We start from the raw sequence: 21,296 nt of genomic DNA, 5'->3' as shown, positions 1-21,296 counted from the left end.
GTTCGATAAAAATCGATTAAAATAATGCAACGATTCTCGTATGCCTCGTGGAGCAGGTGTATCTATGGTTTTCGTGCATCGAAAAAAGAAATCTGAACATGTAAAAATTATTCGAAGATACGTTTAAAATGCGTGAATCAGTCGCTAAAACGTTAATGGATAAAATCGTTGGAAAGCCTCGCGTTTCCCGTCGCTTGTAAATTTCACGGAGAGTGTCATATAAAAAAAAAACACAAAAAATAGGAATAAATAAATAATTCAACAGAAAAATAATACCCCTTACAAAACAGCGATTTGGCTAAAAATTGAAAGACTCGATCTACGATTAAAATCTGCGATTCACGCGACAACATTTTCCCAAAACGTATTACAAAAAAAAAAAAATTCTAATGATTTTCTTCCCCTCCTTAAGTTACTACGTTTTCACAATATATTTTCGTTCGCCCACGAACGCCTCCCGTATCTTGCACCGATCGCGTGATTCAAAATTTGTAATATCAAGACTTTAATTTTAAATAATAAAGAATTTCGTCTCGTGGCGATGCACAGATACCGGAGCTTTCGTGCCTCCGCCATTAATCGCGAAACAAATTTTTGTAACTCTTGTAATTCTAGACTATCTAATCGCAGAATTATCCTTAAAAATTGCCAACGCTCTCGGCCATCTCATTCATGTCGCTTTCCCCTTGATCGTGGTCCTCGAAGTTCACCGTTTCTTCATCCTCGACGGAAATGTCGTTCGTTTCTGCCGCCCCCTCGCCCCCTTGGTTCGTTTTCTCCTGATTCTCGGACGATGCTTGTTCTGAGAAAATTTCATCGCACATTTTTCGCGTAGAATCGTTCCCCCTTTCGATCGTAATTCACGTATTTTCGATGTATTTCCATATTGATAGCGTTACCTTGACCGAGATCTCGAGCTTTGCCCTGATAAGAGTATTCTCGTGCATTGGCCAGACCCGCTATAACGCATGCACTCAGTGCACTTCGACTGAGATTCATCGGCGATGCATCGTACCACTCGTTGCTGTCTGCATCGTAGCATTCTGCGTACGCGACCGTCGTGGAACCTAATCATTTTCATACACCACGCGCCATTTAATCAGATTCTGGCGCTAAATTGCTCCATCAATTTTAATTTCTTTCGTACGCGTAAATATGTTTCCTTCCGGTAAAGGGAGGCTTTAAAAATTACTAAATCGTTGATAGGAAACACTTGATATCGATCACCGAAGGAATTTATGCGTGAAAATCTTTTCAATTAGCTTTCTAATATTTCGAATTAATAATTTTTGAGAAACGATAGTTTGCAAGGTTGATATTTTTATCGACGCGTGATCGAATAGTTTACCGTTTTCATCCACCACGCGCCATTTAATCAGATTCTGACGCTAAATTGCTCCATCAATTTTAATTTCTTTCGTACGCGTAAATATGTTTCCTTCCGGTAAAGGGAGGCTTTAAAAATTACTAAATCGTTGATAGGAAACACTTGACATTGATCATCAAAGGAATTTATGCGTGAAAATCTTTTCAATTAGCTTTCTAATATTTCGAGTTAATAATTTTTCAAAAACGATAGTTTGCAAGGTTGATATTTTTATCGACGCGTGATCGAATAGTTTACCGTTGAAACCGCCAACGACGAAAATCATGTCGTCCAAGATGGCCGTGGCAAAATTGCTCCTGGGGCTGAACATTTCTGGAACCGCGTGCCAGTCCTGGGAATGATTCGGATTGTACCGTTCCCCTGCGTGAACGGAAGATCGATATTGTAACGAGACGTTAAATTCTACACGGCAGAACAGTCCTTAACGATGGATGCTTCTGCACGAAACGTATATACATCGAACAGAGTCGAGCAAAATCCTTGTACGCGTAAAAATTTTAATCGAAATCATAGGATGGTAGTTACTCTGTGATGAGTCAAGTCAAATATATTACTATTTATATTAATACGTGTTCTCTTGATTCTAGAAAGCGATAATATTATTCCAATTTAAGAAATTGTTCACTATTTTATTGAAAGACATTTCCATTCAAGTTTATACTGATTTATTCCCATTATATTGACTTTGAATAACCGTTAATTCTATGCATTGTTGATATACTCTATGTTCTCTTTCTCTGAATAAATCGGTTGCTTTTCAAGAAAATGCATAACCAGTTCCCGTGGCGGAAGATGCTCGAGCTCTGTCGCGTAACGTGATCGAATTAATTACCGGAACTGAGTCTGGTGAAACCGTCGAAGCCACCCAGAGCGTAGAGGCTGTCGCGGAATGCGACCAGACACATCCCGGATCGCGGATTGTTCATCGAATGAATGTAACTCCACTGATTGGTCTCCACGTCAAAGACCTCGGCGGAATTCAGAACTTCCCGGCCGTTGAAACCGCCGACGATATAAATCTTATCGTGCAGCGCGGCCGCGCTGGCGTCTGACCTCTGCAGATGCATCGACGGTATCATCTCCCATTGATTCCTCTGCGGCTCGTAACGTTCCCCGGAGCTCATTCTTGTGTGGCCGTTGTAACCGCCGAGAGCGTAAACCTTCCCACCTAATTGCAAACCGATCACGTTTCAAACGAACGACGCGACTCATAACGTCAGACTTTCATTACGACGATACTTTCTCCGTTAAATTTCCGTATCGCTGCTTTGGAGCAAGATGATCTCGTGTACCAGAAAACTAGAATTATTGATTATTTCTACAAAGTCCTGAACTTCCCGTACACGGAATCTGATTTACGCGGTACCGATTGTGGTGACGTTACCCGCGCTCGCCGCCAGAGGGCTATGCTCTTAACTCTCTCGCAAGCGTTACACCGGGCCTCCTATTCGTATATAAACACTCCTCGAGCGACTATTGAAGGGGACCCCTAGCAGGGGTGGAACGAAACGAGAGGGGATCGTTTCGATTTCTTTTATTTTGATATCTTTTGCAAGCTTCTTCCATTCAATAAGCCGCCATAAATTGCGAAAAGAGAGTGGAGCAACTACTTCCCCCGCTAGGCTATGAGTAGGACAGTGAGGTTATGACTAGGAGGCGTTATGATTAGGAGGGTGAGTTGTTATGAGTAGGAGGTGAGGTGCAATGACTATGAGGTAAGATTTATGACTAGAAGGCGAGGTGTTATGACTAGGGGACAAGGTATTATGGCTAGTAGGCGAGGTATTGTGACTAGTGGGCATGGTGTATGACTAGGAGGCAAGGTGCAATGACTATGGGGTAAGATTTTATGGCAAGAAGGCGAGGTGTTATGACCAAGGGGCCAGGGATTATGACTAGTGGGCGAGGTATTATGACTAGTGGGCGTTGTATTATGACTAGTGGGCATGGTGTATGACTAGGAGGCGAGGTGCAATGACTATGGGGTAAGATTTTATGGCTAGAAGACGAGGTGTTATGACCAAGGAGCCAGGGATTATGACTAGTGGGCGAGGTATTATGCCTAGAAGACGAGGTATTATGACTAGTAGAGAAGGTAATGAGTAGGATAAATGACCCCGAAGTGTCTCACCGTGGGTGCAAACGCTGACGTAGCACCTGGAGTGGTACATGCACGCCCGTTCGTGCCACTCCTTGGCGATGGGGTCGAAGCATCTGACCGTGTTGAAGTGCTGGTTGCCGTCGAAGCCGCCGATCATGTAGATGAGATTGTCGAGGGCGCAGAGTCCGTGGTACGACCTCGGCGTGGCGTCCGTGTTCACTGATAGAAACCATCTGTCAGCTCTGGAGTTCACATTACACACGATCCCGGTGAATCTTGGCTCGCAATAAGATCGCAATATGCCCGATTTCAACGCGGGGTAAACTTTGCGACGGGGGAACATTGTTCGATCACCTTGTGTCGTACGTCTCCATGAAGTTCGTCGGGGAACCGGCGCTCCAGCCGCCCACCGTGAACAGGATCTCGTAGGGGATCCGTGGCCTCGACAGAGGGTTCTTCAGATCGATCTCGCCCTGCTTCGCATCCTGCTCGCTCAAGTACGCGTTTGCGTGGACGACTACTTCCTGGCAGAGCTGTGGAAAGATCGGTGAGAAGAACCGTGAGTTAATTGAGGGGGGTCCAATGAATTCCTCCTCGTGGATTGATTATTAAATGAAATAAATAGAAACAACGATGCACGAATAATAGAAATAACGAGAGAAATATCGATGAGAGTTTTAAAGTATGAGATATTTGTACGATGCGACGATGGAGGCAGTCCTTTTTGTTCCGACTTTTCAAGATAACCGAGCACTCACTTCATCCTCCTCGACGAGCCTCCACGCGAGAACGCTGTTCGTGAAGAACGGGTAGCTCATCAAACCGTAGCGCACGCATTTCAAGAGCCTCGGCAAACAGGGCTTTCTTTCTTCGACGTTGTGCTCGGTCCAGGTTTTAACGGCCTCGAAAACTATTTCCTCGCTTTTAACGTTCAGCTCGTCGTCGCGTATGATCGCCTCGAGTTCCTCGCTGGTGAGCTCTTTGAATTCCGCGCTGTCTTGCAGTATCCGCTTAAAGTGATGACGAATGTATTTCCGGCCCTTCTCTTCCAGGTCGCGGCAGAAATAGTGACGGGCGAATTTAAAGATACCTAAGTCGTCACAATTCAGCAGTCTCGCCACGAAATACTGGCACTTACACGGAACGCGATCTTAGCGATCCTTAATCTATTATAATAGCGATAACCCCGTTTAAAATAAAAATTTTGAAACGTGTCTTTATTACAGTCCAAAAATACTAAATTCCAAATCCAACACTGTTGATCTACGCGACCGTTGTTAAAAATTTTAGAAATAAATTGGACCCTCTAGATCAGTGTTTCCCAGCCTGGAACAATTTTTAATATTTCCAACGGTAATTAGAGAATTATATCGGTCGGAGAACTTTGGTCCGGATCCTTAGCGACTATTCGAGTTTAACAACAAATCGACACATTACCTAAGCAATTCTCGGGCCTTAATTCCTGCAGCAGGAACTGACAGCACAGCTGTACAACACCGAGGACCTCGAATTGATCGGCCAATGGTAACAATTGCTCCACGTTGTCCGCGTTTACGGTGCACGTGCCTGTGTACGCGTAATCGAGGATCAGGCTGAAAATTTCGCCGGGAACGGAGTCGATCGCGACCTCGGTGGTCTCGCTCTTCCCGCCTTTCAGGCTGTTGATGAAAAGCGCCTTGAAGTACGGACTGACCGCTGACAATATGGCGCGATGGACCGGGAAAACGTGGTCCCTGGCGCATCGGATCGCACCGTCGCACAATTGTTGATTCGCTCTGAAATATTCCAAATTAGCGTCAAAGTATCTAATCTTTCTCTCGTCTCTGGACAAGGTTTTAAAAATATCCTTTTCCAAAATAAAATTGCAACCCTCGACCCTGTGACTGTCGACAGATTTCATAGAAATTGCGGGGTCGTTTTAGTTCGATTCTCGCGCGTAAAATAAGGGGCTTTTCCGTGGACTAAATTAAAACATCCTACGGTGTCGTTGGGGGCGCGGTACGAATGGGGAGAGTCGCGACAACGGACCTGAGTTCGGCCCAGACCACGGGGAATTCAACGAGGGCGTAATTGGATGGCAGACACATGCATTTCCTGACTCTGGTCGCCTGCTTCCTGGCGCACTGCTTCGACTTCGTCGAGGAAACGACGGCTCGCGACATTCGGCTGCGAAATAGCTTCCTAAACTTCATCCTGCCTCGGCCGTCCATCGCCTCGTGGCCGACCGAAGCGATCCTCGCGTCGCTGGCCACCTCGTGCCCTTATTTCGCCACCACCTTCCGGTTCTGCCTCCCTTCCGACCGATCCTACGTCCACGTATTCGCTCTCGTTATCGATATGAGCCCCGGTACACCGGAGATTCGCGGCCATGACAGAGGAACGCCGAAACTTTCAGCTGACGGTTACCACCGAGCGGCGCCGGAGATCGAAACCCGTCGATCCTCGGCTCACTTCCGGCCGGTGACAACCGTTTATGCACGTTCGATCGTACGCGGATCGTTATTTACGATTTTTGTTTCCAAAGGCGAGAATATCGTAATTTGTACGTCGCTGCTTCTGTAATTATATCGCTATTTTTACTCCTATTGCGACTGGAACTGCAATATGTATTACTATCTCCGCTGTTACTGCGCGCGCTGCTACTTGAGCTATTATCGTTACTATTATTATTATTCGTTATCAGCGTTCTCTCGTTTAACCTATCTACTTCGTGGAAATAGTGTGTTACGCTTAACCCCTTGCTGTACAATGACGAGTCTGACTCGTGACAAATTTTACAATCACGAGGCTACTCATTTGTTATTAACACATTTTAACATTCACGAGATATTCGTAAAACGAGTCTATTCTTTTTCGTGGCCATCCCTTGTACGAACAAACTTAAATAAAATCAAGTGGTATACGTTCGACGAATTATTTGAAATTAAATCGTACGTCAAGGGGTTAGTACTGTCTAAACGTGATTTATACGATGAATAAAAATAATATTGAAAATCACACGGATTCTGTCCTATTTGGTCACTTTGAATCGTGACGTCATTTTCGTCACTTTCGAACCTTGCATAGGTACAGGTATCATTGAAGGTGGCTAATTGTGCATGTTCGAGATTTTCGAAACGCAAGGGATTGGAAAAAGTTTATAATCGCGGCGACAGGGCGGGGTCGAGCCGGGGCGGGAGAGGTTCGGGGCAGCCGTGGTCGGGAATCGGGGCCGCGAAACTGAACGCCACCACCGAAGGTTAAGGGCTGCCCGAGGACGGGGGGTGGCGGAGTGACGGGGGCGTAGAGAGAGGGAGGGAGGGTGTCACGAACACGCCGGCGCCTGCACGCACACGGTCGCACGCGTAACGGGCCAGCGTCATGTAAAAGTCACGTGGCACGCAACCGCCGCCAATCAATATCGGGCTGCCCGTGGGGTGTGTGCGTTTCACCGTGGGGCAGTGAAAACCGTCGGTGCAGCCAGTCAGTGCGTCCGCGGCCGTCAACCACACCTTGTCGGTCCAACCTTTACTCGCGACGGATCTCCACGAACGACGCACACCCTCCGACCGTTGCCCCCCACTGAACCGACGACTCGTGTGCGCGTTTCCGTCGTCGCGGTCTGCCTGTTGCCGGACGCCCCGGGTTCGTCGAGCTGCTGCGATCGAAGGTACGCAACGAGAGCTTGAGGAGACCGCTGGAGAAAACCTATTCCCGTCCCGACGAAAATAAACCGCCGTGGTTGGAACCTCCGTCGGCTCGATTCGTTTCGAATTCACGGAAGGGCAATCGCCCGAGTGTCTGTTTGTCTCGTGTCAACGGACACTGTGAAGGGGAGCGTGGTCGACTCGTGACGCCAAATATTAGAGTGCTCAGGGGTGACCGTGTGTATCGAAGGGAATACCCCTTGGGAATTCCGGTGACCAAAATACTCGAGACGGTTTCCTTTTGTATGAAATTGTTGCGAGGGAATCCGGCGCGCCGAAATTTATGCGCGAGGATACCGTGAACTTGAATCGTTTTTCGCGATCGCGGTGCACCGTGCGCTCATCGGGTCGATTCGGTGCTCGCGGCGGATCCGTGGATCCTCGATTAACGCGTTAGTGGCCGGTGTCGCTTGAATCCGAGCGCGACGCTTTAGCACGAGGGAGGGGAGTCGCGTCGCTCCGGTACAGGCGACGTTGACGTTGCTGTTTACTCGATTACGAGCGATATTAGTATGCGTTTTCGATCGTATTCTGCTCGATAATGGTCCCGGAAGCTGCTGGAATCTTGTATCCGTTGTTCGCCATCGTAGACACTCGAATTAGAGTAGATGTAACTCTATTTATACGCCTCGCTACTCGAGAAATCCTCTCTGCTTGGATCGAGGCGAGTTCGACGATACAAAATGGGAGTTGACAACTTTCTAGCTTGCGATGTACTTGGAAAAATTTTGATATTTCAAAACGATTTTCGATACCGGAAGATTCAAGATTCTATCGATATTATCTGAGAAATACTATGAATTTGAAATTCGCCGGGATCTCGGATTAGGGAGAGTCGTGGCGCGAGGAGGTTGCAAATGGTGGACGTCTATGGTGTTCCCCGGAGGTGTCTAGGAATGTTGAGAGTATCTCCGGGGGCGTTCGCTTAGCCAGAGGCTTCTTCGCGACCGTCGACACGGCTTTGCCACTTCGGAGGATTTTTTCAGAGAACTGCTCGACTTTACCCCAGGAGGGTAGAGGGAGGGGAACTCGATGGTGGTTGAGTGTTTTCGAGGAGCGTAGGTGAAAGTCGAGAGGTGCGTGGCAGCCGCAGGTTGTACAGTTCTCCGGGATATCGAACGATCGGAGCGTCGTGAATTTTTTAGATCGGCCCTTTTTGATGCTCAACGAGGGAAACGCGTTGGTCGGTTTATCTACGGCTGCCAGACGCTAGTCGGGGGAGATGGTGTCACGTCGACTGCAATATTAAACGAAGCTGCGTGATGCTGTTTCCCTCGCTGGGGCGATTCGCGCAAGAGTAGTGGAAACGCTCGCCTCTTGGAATTCTCGATCGTCCCTTTTCACGCGGGACACGTACACCTTCTGCTCTCTACGCTTCTTCACATTTTTTCCACGTCACGTTACAAACTTTCGAATTATTTTGCCGCGATCAACTAAAATTTCTCGTGAATTTTCGTACGTACATTGGAGCAATTGAAATTTAATGGAGCTTTAAATTTAAATTTTTCTTGGTGTTTCTTGCAGTCTTATTAACCAAAAAATAAAACATAAATTTTCAAATCGAAAAATATATTTGAAGCGAGCAACTCTATAATAACACAAATAAAATTGCTTTTGACTTTCGTGTCTCGTGATCGTTACATCGTAACCCCCGGTACAGCTCTAGCTATAATTAACAGAGTACATTTTCAGTATGTAAATCATGCGAAGATAAAATCTATGATTCATGCGAAAACACTGGATAATCAAGCGTTGACAACGTGGAATTCCACGTGCATTAAAGGACCATTTAGGCCTTTGTTTTTTTATAGAAAATGCATAAACGTATACGGTTTGTCGACCTCTCGTATCGCGATTGACCCTTTCCTGAAACGAGCCATAAATATTTCTAGAAATATTTGTAAAACCAAGTTTGTTAAAATGGAGCAATAATTCTCTGTTAATTTACGATCTTAACACTAGATCTACGGGTATTGATCGCACGTACATTTATTGATACCTTTCATGTTGACACTTACTTTAAAATACGATTTTTCTTTTAATTAGAATATGTATTCTTGCCATTGCATCGATCAAATTCAACATAAGTTGTTAAAAAATAACTTCCGTAAATCTAGTGTTAAATACGATTGTTAAATTCTGGTTTCGCGTGCGAACCTGATTGAACCGGATTTAAAGAATTTTTCAGTTTTGTTCGCAATTTGGGGCAAGAGAAATTTTCACGAGCAATTTTCCGATGCTTGGAGGGTCTCGATTGGGATTTTGCGTGTTGGGATTCGAACGAGCAGGGCGACGTAGTCGAGGAAAGAAGGCTCGTAGACACAGCACGACGGGAGCCTGACGTCGAAGCGTGTGGTAAACGACGCTTTCGCAGCGGATTCAGTGAGTCATGCGCCGCCGCGTCGAGCATCGGCTCTTTTATTCCCGTGCTGGCATCCCCATCGACGCCGGGAAGTCGAGTACGAAACGGTTATAACGAGACGGTGAAATTCGATTTCGCCCGCGCCGCTGATCACACGTCGCCACCAGACCGGAAATTGCTTAGACGCGGTTTTCCAAACGGACACGAAACGATCCTGGACCCTTGCGGGCGAAACGATCTCTCGACCAGCCTTTTAATCTTTCTCCTCGAACGGATCTTGTCCCTCTAAAACGAGACACCTGTGCTCACGCGTGACGTTTCGAACGAGTTATAACAGTCGCGGGCAAACGTGTTTATTTAACGCTAGATTTACGGAAGCCGTCAATTTGACGGGTGTCTGATTCCATATTTAAAATCGCGGAACGCGTAAATATTATTTTTTAAGAATACATATTCTAATTAAAAGAAAAATCGTATTGTAAAGTAATCGTCAACGTTATACGTGTCGAAGATCCCAGAGTTTGGAACGACATCGAGAAATTATACAAATCGAAAGGTTGTTTCAAAATCGAAACGAAGAAACGAATAGAGCGAGCACAGCGACCGATAAAGAAAAGTAAGAAACAAACGTCGGGGTCCACGTCGACGCGCAAAAAAGTAAAAAGGAGTGCATGGAGACCACGTGGCGATAAGAACGTATTAATACGAGTCGTCGTGCTCAGTCCTTGGATTAATATCTTCTTATCGCCGCATAGTTTCGACAATTTTTCTTTCTACTTATCGACGCACTTAATAAACTTAATTGCTCGTTGGATAGACGTTGTCGGATCTTCGATCAATAAGCGTAGACTGTTTGGATTTAATCTGTACTTTTGGCTGAACGTGCTTTCGTGTTTTCGTATTCGCAGACAGAAAGTTGACAAGGGACTAACGAAGATGGACGTAAAAGGGCGAGTTGCCCTGGTGACGGGTGCCGCTTCCGGTATCGGGAAATCGTGTGCCATAGAATTATTAAACCAAGGCGCGAAGGTGAGTTATACTCGTATCTACGCCTACCAAAACTATATTATTCGCGTGTCTTATCGCAGCAGCGTAATTTCTACTTTCGCTTGCAAGGTGTCCGTGTGCGACATCGACGCGGACGAGGGCGAGAAACTGGTAGAAACCTTGACCACGGAATACGGAAAGGATCGTGTAATTTTCTGTCAGTGCGACGTCACGGACTACTCACAATTCGAGGGTACGAATTTTAAACTAATTATTTACGCAAACAATTAACGAAAGCATAGACCGTCATAATCGATGATTTCTACTTGTAGAATCGTTTCAAACGACGATCTCAACGTTCGGTCACATCGATATTGTCATTAACAATGCAGGGATCATGAACGATCGGTTTTGGGAGCTGGAAGTCGATATCAACGTCGTAAGCATCCCTCTTCAATTTATTAATTAATTTCTGCAACGCTGACGTTATGGTTCTTTCAAAAAATTCATCAATTCGTTATTATTATCGAAGCTTTCCAAAGAAATAAAATATATAGATCGCTGAATGGCTAATTACATTGACAACAATATTCTGAATTAGATTGAAAATTTCTGCACGAATCAGTAATTTTAATAATTGCTGCGTTTTCACGCGTTGCACGAGACTTTTTCTTAAAAGGTATCATTTCAGAATGGCGTGATCCGCGGAACTCTGCTGGCTCAGCGATTTATGGGAACCGACAAGGGTGGTCAAGGCGGCATAGTGGTTAATATTGGAAGCAATGTCAGCATCAATCCTTACGTCAGTGTCCCGGTCTATTCCGCCACTAAAGCAGCGATCGTAAATTTCACCAGGGCTTACGGGGTGAGCAATGTCCATCGACGTTTAAATTAAAAAATGGTAAAAGGAAAGAGAATTTTCCCTCCCGGAAAGGAATTAATTCTTTTCGATGGGATTCTCGTTTCGAAGGAATGCTCACGTTGTTATTGTTTTGCTGTAGCATCAGTACCACGTGGATCTGAGCGGCGTGAAGGTGATGGCGCTGTGCCCAAGCGCCACTGACAGTAAATTGTTACGGGACGTTAGTAAACAGCTGCTCTGGGCTCGATACGAGGACGCCTGGCATCGCGACGTGGCCAGCTCGGTCCCACAAAGGTGACAATATTTACAAACACACGCTACGAATCGCCAACAATCGATTTACGGAACTCATCGAGTCGATATATTTCAGATTTCATGGCGGAACATTCCAATTAGTAAAAAAGAAATTTACTGCAATCTATTCCCTATAAACATTTTTAATCAGTCAGATACAAATGATTTCTAATTATGTTTACAGTTTATTTATATAAAAATTGTCGCGATTCCTACATTTTACCACAAGGTTTCTGAACTCACGCTGAACAGACTCTCTGCCACGCATCTTGCTTATCACAGGATACGTGACACGCCATCTTATCGTATCATTTAGTGTAGAAATAGCAACAACTCACCATTTAGCGACAGTTTATTTATGTAACTAAAATCAACTCGATTTATTTTGATTTTCAATCGTTCTTCGTACCAGCGTGTTCAAAAATAGGGGTTGTGACCATCGAGGGGTAGTTTGCAACCCAAGAGAGCCTCGTTAAAAATATTTAAAGTAGGAGAATGTGGACGATTTGAGAAATTTTGTTCCATATCAATGTTTCGTTTGATAGACGCCATTATTTGAATCTTTCAGGCCGGAACACGTGGCAAAGGCACTGCTCCATATCCTGAACACCGGCAAGAGCGGAAGCATTTGGTTGGTGGAGAACGATCAGCCCCCGCACGAGATCAATTTCCCGAAGGACTAAGAAACCTATCGTCACGATTCACGTGGATCCTCCCTCGCTTGAATACAAATAACTATGCCGTACCATAACTGCGTATGTACCTCTATTATAGTCCAGGAACAGACTAACAAGGGACGTCCACGAACCCAGAGTATTCAGAAAATTGTTAAGAAAACTTCTCTATTTATTTTATTCGACTGTAAGAATCGATGACAGGGATTCCTCGATATTTATTTGCGTGTTCCGTTCAAACTTCCGTTTCAAAAATAATTTTGTCAGAATTATCAGGATTTTCGTGTTCACGTTCGTGAACGTCCCTCGTACGACTGCCGTGCACGACGATCGCATCAGTGTAAACTTACCCTAAGGGGGTATCTCGCGACACACCAAAGATTACTGTGCAATTTGTACACTGGCAAGAATACATTTTTGTACATTGCTATGCGTTCCATTACACTTAAGGGGAAGATCGTTCGATAGGGGTCGCAGACGTAACGGTTTATCGCGATCGTTCGAACGATAATTCCAATATGGCAGCGCGAAACGACCATCGATGTAACTCGAGGAATCGTAAAACGAATCGTTTGTGGCAATTTTCCCCATCTGTGGCCCCTGTGAGAGGTACACTAGCGTCAACTCTGACGAGATTTCGCTCGAATCTGTTTTAATTGGTGCTACTACTCCTTCAGACTCGATTTCCCTTCGAAAGTCATGGGGTTCGGTAGAGATAGAAAAATGCAAGGGATGGTCGGACGAGTAGTGGCACGAATCGCGACGTGAATATAAAAATCGATCTGAGAACCCGATATTGCGAATCGAGCGTCGAGGAATCGTTCGACGAGGTTTTAGAACTCGAATAATGGGGGCCATAGGCGTAACAAATTTTCGTACAATAATCTGCACAATTATCGTTGAACTAGTTTGCACTGTCGTTGCAATTCGACGCTGAAGAAACGAGTTATGTCTATGACCCCTATGAGGGGCACGAATCTATAGTCGGAACGAAGAAAGAATCGAGTTTCCCCCACCACTCGTCCTGGCAGAGGAAATTCGCCTACGTCGAACGATAACTAATATTAGGATAAAAGAAGTAATATAGAAACCTGATCACACGACAGTTATTTAACCAAAGCAGTGCTATTTTTGCTTGCTAGTATTTTAATAACGTCGAGGGTATCGATTTTCAGAAAAATTGTTTCGTACGTAAACGTTCTCGACCTTAATCGAGACCATCTTCGGGCGTAATGAATAATTTTATCGTCCGCGATTAAACGAAACATGTTTATCGATACTACAGAAAATAATACGATCGATAAAAATACTGTGCAACTCGTATTATTTTGTCCAGATATTGTTAAAAATGTTTTGTGTAATTTCAGACGATCGATATAATTCATTTTGATGGCGATGAGTATGAGCACTCCTTGGAAAATCGATAACCTTTCGTACTTGATAAAATCCGTAGGATATCAATTATCGCGAAAGCAGTGGCGTAACCCAGCAATTCGCTTTAATTCTCGTATGGTATTAGAACAAAATCAAATTAAGAATGCATTAATATTGGAAGTAAAACAGCATTTATTACATTAAATAAAATGTAACAGGATTTCCAAATATTCGCTATTCATTAAAGAATTTACATTTACGTGGAAAAAATACGTAAAATGAAACAAACGAAACAGTCAGAGTTAAGATTGGTTACGCCACTGCGTTCAGAGCGAGTCTTTCGACGTCTCCAAAGACCACAATGCTTCCCTTCTCTCTGCTGCCAATTTATGGCATGTAACCTGCTCTGCCACCGTGGACAGCGTCTCTCAACCCGCGTTGCCTTTGAAATCTCATTCAAAGTCCGACAAGTTTCGTTTAAAACGACGGATGACAAACAGTGGCGCGAATACCGACTTCATTTGGAGCCACTCGAACGACAATATTATAGTAAGTAATTAGTTTGGACGTACTAGATATTAATCACAAAGAGATACGTTGAGAGCCACTGGCCGCGCGATGACGACTAAGGGAAAGGTTTAAACGGGGAAGATAGGAACAGCTGCTCGGCCTTGGCGACGCCGTGGGACTTAGGGCCCCCTCGGACGAGACGCTCGTCCAGTGGCTGGAAATTAGTTTTCAGGATATATTTACAGAAATCGGGAAAGAAACCTCATATCTTTTCATAATTAACGATAAGTACAAGATATCTACGATAGAACGAAACTTCCCCTACCAAGTTGATTCTTTCGCGAGTCCGACTATAGGGTGCTCTCGATATTAAGTAAATCGATACCACGCCAATGCTGTCCACGATTGGAGCCCCTTGATGACTTTGTCACCCCCCACTGTTCAACGCAGCGAGCTCAGGGCCGAGCTTAGGACAACATTTTGTTCAAGTAATAATACGATCAAAGTATAGCAATTTAATTATTTAGACTGTGAATTGTTATTTTTTTTTTAATTCTGTAATGGAAGTTATTTCTAGTCCCGATTCGAAATTTTTACAAACACTAAGGTTAAGAATTTTACTACTGTTCCTTTATCAAGTATCAGAAGCACGTGTTTTTGATTTAAAATGTATTTTGATGTAAAGGCAATTGTACTTGGCTTATATTACCTAGAACGAGGCCCAATTGGCTTAAAGACGGTCCTGATCGAGCTCGCCATGCCAACGGGCACAGAGTGGGGGATGGTCCCCGGGCTCTGGAACTTAATTGGACGGCGCTGTACCGCGCGGTTCATACAAATTTTTACGAATCCTCTCAGCTATGTATGTACTCGTAAACTCCAATACCTTTTTCTATACAGCGACACGAAGCATTTCTAACGATGAATCTTTTATACCTTTACTATAGTTTCGAACCAGCGTTCCCCTCAAATATTTTAACAACACTCTGTAATATTCGCGAACGTCGAAATCTTGTCTAACGTTCGTCTAGCGACGGACACTAATTTTTAACACTTTTTCGATCCACTTAAAGCTAAAACGATCTCGTCCGATGTTTCGCGTTTACGTCTGTATTATTGAAAATCAATCATGTTGGTCGTTGCTCGTCGAATCAACGGAGGAACGAAACGATTCTATTTCATAGCGATCCAATCACCGGCGACGATGTCGATGAAAACGAGTCGAAGAATTTCCTGAAAGACAACCGTGCTCGTTACTTTTTATTCGAACTTTTAACGGGGATTCGACCAATGGGAGTGGAAGGAATAAGCGTAGGTTTAGATAGACGGAGTCGAGGCCTAAACTCGGTGTCTTCGACGCACAAAACACAATTATTACACATTTTAATCGTCCATTCCTCGATCGATAAGCCCTGTCCTCTCGTCGCGTCTCAATTTATCGTTCCGCGAGGAACGAGCGTCGGTGGTTTCGATTAGCTGTTAGACTCTTACCGTTTCGTTTTCGCAACGAGAGTGTCTACAGGGTGTCAGAATCGAAGGGCAATCGCACACTTGAATATAAACATTGCGTACTCTCAATCGACGTCACGGTCGATAGCTAGTGGAAATTGTTGGTTTTGTTATCATTTGCTCGGAAAATGTATGTTGCAAACCTAGCCAATAAAGTGCATAGCTTTTTAAAAAATCAACCAAGAATATTATTCTTTATTCCCAACGAGTCTCGTTAATTTAAGTAATGTTAGTTATGTTTTAATATTAATATTAAGTAATGTCCAGGAAAATGGACCGGAAAAATACATCGAGTGAAAGATCTACTCATATACCTCGTCTGTGCTATTAATCTGGTAAATGTAATCACGAAATGTTCGAAAATTGGCAGTGTTTAATATCGTTACGAAAAAACAAAAACCGGACGCGGAAACTCGACCGCCATGTTTCTAAATTCTCGTTTCGCGTTGCACTCGTGAATAAGTTCCGTTTTCTCGGTGACCATTCGTTCAACGAACAATGTAAAGAAGGCGTTATCTTTGCAATTTCTATTATGGTTCGTTAGAATTATCGGTGAACAGCAGTTTCCAGCGGCATGTTAACGCGACGCGTGATCTCGTTCGTCTCTAACCTTCTTCGAGCGAGTCCAAGGTAAGCTGCACCGAACACGATACTTTCTCCCGCAACGATCATCGATCGTTTATTTTTCTGATCGCGCGATCGAACCCGGAAGCTAAACGATCGCGTTCTCCCATCCAGAGGTCCGTGGAAACTCGATGCGTGTCAATTTCACGCGACCGACTCGATCCGGGGGAAGGAGAAAAGCTCGAGACGGTTCACCAAGAAGAAACAACCCGATGGACCGAAGATCGTTAAGCCCTACGACTGGTAAACTTCACGAGACTTTACTTTGGAAGCGTGGCAGTTTGTTCCCCCAATAATTATTATATATTTAGAGGTATTCTTGGAGGCTGTAAAATATTTTTAATACGATATCGTAGCTCCGACTCGCCTAAACCGATTCTCGATCCTGCATGCAAAGTGGCAGTAGTGATTGGTGGCTCTGATGGATCCGGTTTTGCAGCTGCCGATCATCTTTTGCAGAAAGGAGCACGTGTCCGTATCCTCTGTACACGAGATTCCAATTTCGGCGTTATTTGGCACGTTCGCTGCCGCGGTGGTCACCGGTGACCGGCGCTTCGAAACATTCGCGATAAACGAACCTTGATATTTTGTAAATTTTCGAACTATCTCGTGGACGTTAGGAATACTATGAAACAACGAACTATTGCAATTTGAAAACATGTCAAGGAAAAATCAATATGGCGGTCAACGTGTCAAAAGAGCGAACCGAATAGAAGAACAAGTCAATGAAATCTGTCGAAAAGATTAAATAGTCGATGTAACTTTCAGAGTATCGTGATCGCGGATCACGATCCAGACCGAGGGAAAATGGCGTCGCGGATGCTCTGCGATTCGTACGGAAAGGATCGCGTGCAATTTCTCGAGTGCAACATGAACATTCTTTGTCAACTCGAAGGTTAATAAATTAGCGTTAATACCGAGAGAATATTAGCGTTCATCCTCGTTTATAATTATTAAGAATTTCCACAGCCACTTTGAATCAGGCTCTCTGCAAACACAAACAGATACACATACTTTTCAACGACCTCGACAAGGTGCAGTCTCCTGCAAAGTGCAATAGCTCGGAGAAGAAGGAGGTATATATTTCTATTAATTTCTATCAACGAGAAAGAAAACTACTCGGTTATTGAACTTGAAGACTCGTAAGAATCGAAACGTGTTGTTTCTCGCGTAAAATTCTTCCAGAACTACATATCAAAAACGATACGAGTGGGACTGAAGATTTTAGGAAAGAATCATGGCGGTCCCGGCGGAATAATAGTGAATTGCGCGAGCATTTTAGGATTCATTGGCTGGCCCGAGGACCCATTCCCCATTTATTGCAAACACGAACCGGCTATAGAGGTCACGATGGACTTCGCGGTACGTTAAATTGATCGACGATCACGAATTGATATGTTTCTTAAGCCCCGTATGCCTCGTCTTTTATCGAAGGAGGAATTCAACATAGAAGAGACTGGTGTGCGTATGGTGGCTCTTTGTCCAACTAATAAACAGTTCCGCGACATAGGGTTGCCCTGTTTTCCGGATCCAATTCCTAAAAACCGTATCGAGGAGACGCCACCTTGTATACCAACTTCGTAAGTGAAGTTCTATAATAGTTTGCTATTACTTTGACAGAGGGGTCGTTCTCTGTACCCAATATCTCGTCGTCTAACACAGAATCTGCTAAGAAGCCTTACCGACGAGTTCACTGACAGGCTCCGGGACGAAACGCTCGAATTATTCGGAGTAAAATAAGGTATTTCTTTGTAGGATAGGTCACATAGGGTCAGCTTTGAGCCACGTAATAGCGTGGGGGAAAAATGGAAGCGCGTGGTTGGTGGAACCGGCGAACAGCGTACACGAGATTCCTCGATTGATTCATTTCCCCTCGAAGAAAGGCGAGAAAGTCGATCCCAAAGTCTACGAGGAACAAGTAAAATCGAAAACACGCCATTGAAAATTTTCACTTTGAATTCTTTCCCCTCGATAAGACACGCTTTAGTCGAAATAGGTATACGTGATAAAAAAAGAAACTATTACTACTCCAGGTCTGCAGTGTCAAAATAGAGCCGCCATGCGTCGATGCCTCCAAAGTTGACGCATCGAAAACCTGTCCACCGACGAAAGTAAAGACTTGTGAATCGAACCACGCGAAGAAGAAATGAAGTCTTACGAAGCAAAATTGGTAAAAGAAAAGAACAAAGATTTCAGAAACAGCATTTGCTATCTGAAGTTACCGTTGCGTATACAAATATAAACTCGACAAACAGTAGCGATTCTAATCAGCAATTATTAATGCTATTCGCGTTATCTCTTTTAAATTTGCTGTTTGCTCGAGTCGAATTAATCAGCAGCGACGGATCTCTGGGAAGAAATTTTGAGAATTTTGTTTCTAATGATTGTTACGGTCGTTCAATGTTTGTCGTCGAATAGATCTCCGCGCGCTCGCGTTGCATCCGTCTATCAATGATAAATTTAAAAATCACGTATATATAGTTGCAAGGTGCGCGCGTCGATCAGTGAAAATTCGGGTCCCGAGAGGCGACACGTGTTACACGGTCCGTGTCCTTTTTTTTTTAAACCTGTCTGTGATCTTTTTCGTTTTGGCCCGGCCCGAAACAAAGTGGGGACACGGCTGGTCCTTAGTCGTTGGCCAGCGCGGGCCATTCTCTGCGGAATCTAAACTAAGGCCTGTTTTTAAATCTCGTTCTTCGAGCAACCCCGATATTATTTTATTGTCAGTCTAGAAAGAGTTTGTAGATCTTTTGAAAAAACGAGGATGTATGTGAAGGACAAGACTGCGGTGATCACCGGCGGAGCGAGCGGTATCGGTTTCAGCACCGTCGAGCAATTGTTGCATGGCGGCGCCAAGGTAAATCGGCGGGAAAATTTGAATCGCGTCGAACCGCGGACTCGCGGAAATTTTATTAACGTAACCGTGTATCGCGTTGAACGCTTTATTACAAACAATCGAATACAATTCTGAGGATAAATTGTACGTTCGTTTGGATTATTAAGCACGTGGCGATCCTGGATTTGCCAAATTTGTACGGAGAGACCGTGATCGAGAAGCTCGAGAGTCAATTCGGCGAGGGTCGCGCGTTTTTCTTCGCCTGCGACATCACCAGCCAGGATCAAGTGGATTGTGAGTGGTCGAACGTGATTTTTTAAAGCATATACAGTGTTAATAATTAATGTATAAGTTTCGTTCGAACAGCGACCTTTAAGAAACTCGTCGAGAGGCTGGGAGACATCGACATTCTGATTAACAGTGCCGGAATTGCGGACGACACGAAGTGGGAACGCATGATCGACGTAAATTTCGTGAGTGGACATGTTTTTTAGAAACCATCGGATCTTAAGATCTTCGAACTCGATTAACACGTTGCCTGCCGTGGGAGTCACCGGTGGCCGGCGACGTGACCAATAATAAAAATACGCGGCGCCATGGGCAAACCACGTAAAATTCGCGCGGCAGTCAACGTGTTCAAAAGCGAATAGTTTGAATTGTTTTGTTTCGTTTTAGACAGGAATCGTTCGCACGAATCTCGTTGCCATCGATTTAATGGGGAAACACAATGGCGGTAAAGGTGGCACGATCGTGAACGTGGCGTCCGTGGCTGGCATCACGCCTCAACGTTACTTGCCGGTTTACGGTGGAACGAAGTATGCATTAGTTGCGTTCACATCCAACATAAAAGTAAGGAAATCCAATACAATTTGAAAACGAGTCCGAGCATTACACGCACGAATTCCTTGTTTCTACTTCTAGTTTAGCTATAATAAAACTGGTGTTCGTATGATGCTAATGTGTCCAGGCATGACCACCACGCCACTGACCGTGAGCGAGGGTAAAATTCAAACTTTAAACTGCATCGAATTCGGTCAAGACCTCGAGGAGTTAAAAATGCAGCCATGGCAAACGTGAGTATGTTGGACGAATAAACCTGTTATCAAAGATCTTCACTGAATCTGTTCGTATTAGCAAAAAAATTCGTATAAAATTAATTTCAATCGATTCTTTGCAGATCGGAGCACGTGGCCAAAGCGATGATCGAATTAATCGAAAAAGGAGAAAATGGCGCGACCTGTGTCGTCACCAAATCGGAACCGCCGTATCTCGTCGACATACCTACGATTTTTAACCTGACCTCGCGTCCATTGTAAAATCGACTCGTCAAATTCCCGTCTTATTTTGCAATCGTTCGATATCATCTTAAAGCTACCCTGTGATTGTAAATACCAACGAGAATAATCTATCAACGTTTTCCTATTTGTAATAAGTGACATCAACATAGTGATTCTTGTAACGAAAACTTTCGAAATGTTACGAACGATATTGTTTTCAATTTCATGAATAAATGTTAAAAATCAAATTGGTCGAACACTTTTATCTACGATCACTGAAATTGTGATCCATTTAAATACAAAAAAAAGCTATTATTTTTAAAGAAAGTAAAAGATACCGAAGCGTGTTCTTTATATTATAAATATTATTTAAAGTGACCAAAAAGAAACCTGACTTTGTAATTATTAAGATATAGAGAAAAAAATAAATTTAGGTAGGAACGGGGAAATTTGGAATTGGTGTTTCGTCCCGGGTCTGCTAGTGGGACTCGTCAGTAAGGCTGTTCTAGCAGACCCTGCCTTAGACACCGGGTGGTGGTTATCAGAAACACATTCGATGATGAGATGTAGGTGGAAAGAGGGAGGATGTGTCGTGGCGGAGAGAGAGAGTTACTCCTTGAAACTGAATTCCCCGGGGTGTCCTGGAGGGGAGGGAATCTCCATCACCATCCCACGATGCGTCGTCACTTCTTTGTGGCTTCTTTATTCTACGAAGGGCGAGCACACACAGAAACCCATCATCCAGGAGGAGTCAGAGAAGGGGGAGGCAAACCTTCTTTACGGACTCTTTTCATCCTACGGCGGGGCGACCAA

The 21,296-nt window shown here is 44.3% G+C and overlaps 2 protein-coding genes across 2 annotated transcripts; one reads left to right on the top strand and one right to left on the bottom strand.

Annotated features, from left to right (window-relative positions):
• Positions 1-638: 638 nt before the first annotated feature.
• On the bottom strand, positions 639-5,858 carry LOC122401999 (kelch-like protein 10). The gene is made up of 10 exons (XM_043404488.1): positions 5,799-5,858; positions 5,517-5,740; positions 4,926-5,263; positions 4,247-4,578; positions 3,843-4,021; positions 3,519-3,730; positions 2,220-2,555; positions 1,625-1,747; positions 900-1,067; positions 639-802 (listed from the first exon to the last, which is right to left on the bottom strand). The coding sequence occupies exons 1-10, from the start codon at positions 5,856-5,858 to the stop codon at positions 639-641; spliced, it is 2,136 nt and encodes a 711-aa protein (XP_043260423.1).
• A 1,266-nt stretch (positions 5,859-7,124) lies between these two features.
• LOC122401998 lies at positions 7,125-20,522 on the top strand. The gene is made up of 18 exons (XM_043404487.1): positions 7,125-7,137; positions 10,445-10,565; positions 10,653-10,776; positions 10,856-10,962; positions 11,215-11,388; positions 11,525-11,679; positions 12,248-12,350; positions 17,139-17,265; positions 17,340-17,446; positions 17,556-17,732; positions 17,778-17,950; positions 18,126-18,288; positions 19,147-19,227; positions 19,374-19,500; positions 19,573-19,679; positions 19,882-20,055; positions 20,128-20,279; positions 20,384-20,522. Exons 2-18 carry the CDS (start codon positions 10,473-10,475, stop codon positions 20,520-20,522), a joined length of 2,283 nt encoding a protein of 760 aa, XP_043260422.1. The 5' UTR covers positions 7,125-7,137; positions 10,445-10,472.
• The last annotated feature ends 774 nt before the right edge of the window (positions 20,523-21,296 follow it).

The sequence above is a fragment of the Colletes gigas genome, unplaced genomic scaffold (assembly GCF_013123115.1).
Source record: "Colletes gigas isolate AHSC1104 unplaced genomic scaffold, ASM1312311v1 Colletes_gigas_Sc00031, whole genome shotgun sequence".
Classification (NCBI taxonomy): domain Eukaryota; kingdom Metazoa; phylum Arthropoda; class Insecta; order Hymenoptera; family Colletidae; genus Colletes; species Colletes gigas.
The sequence above is the reverse complement of the archived record's forward strand: the minus strand, read 5'-3'. Positions and strand labels throughout refer to the sequence as shown.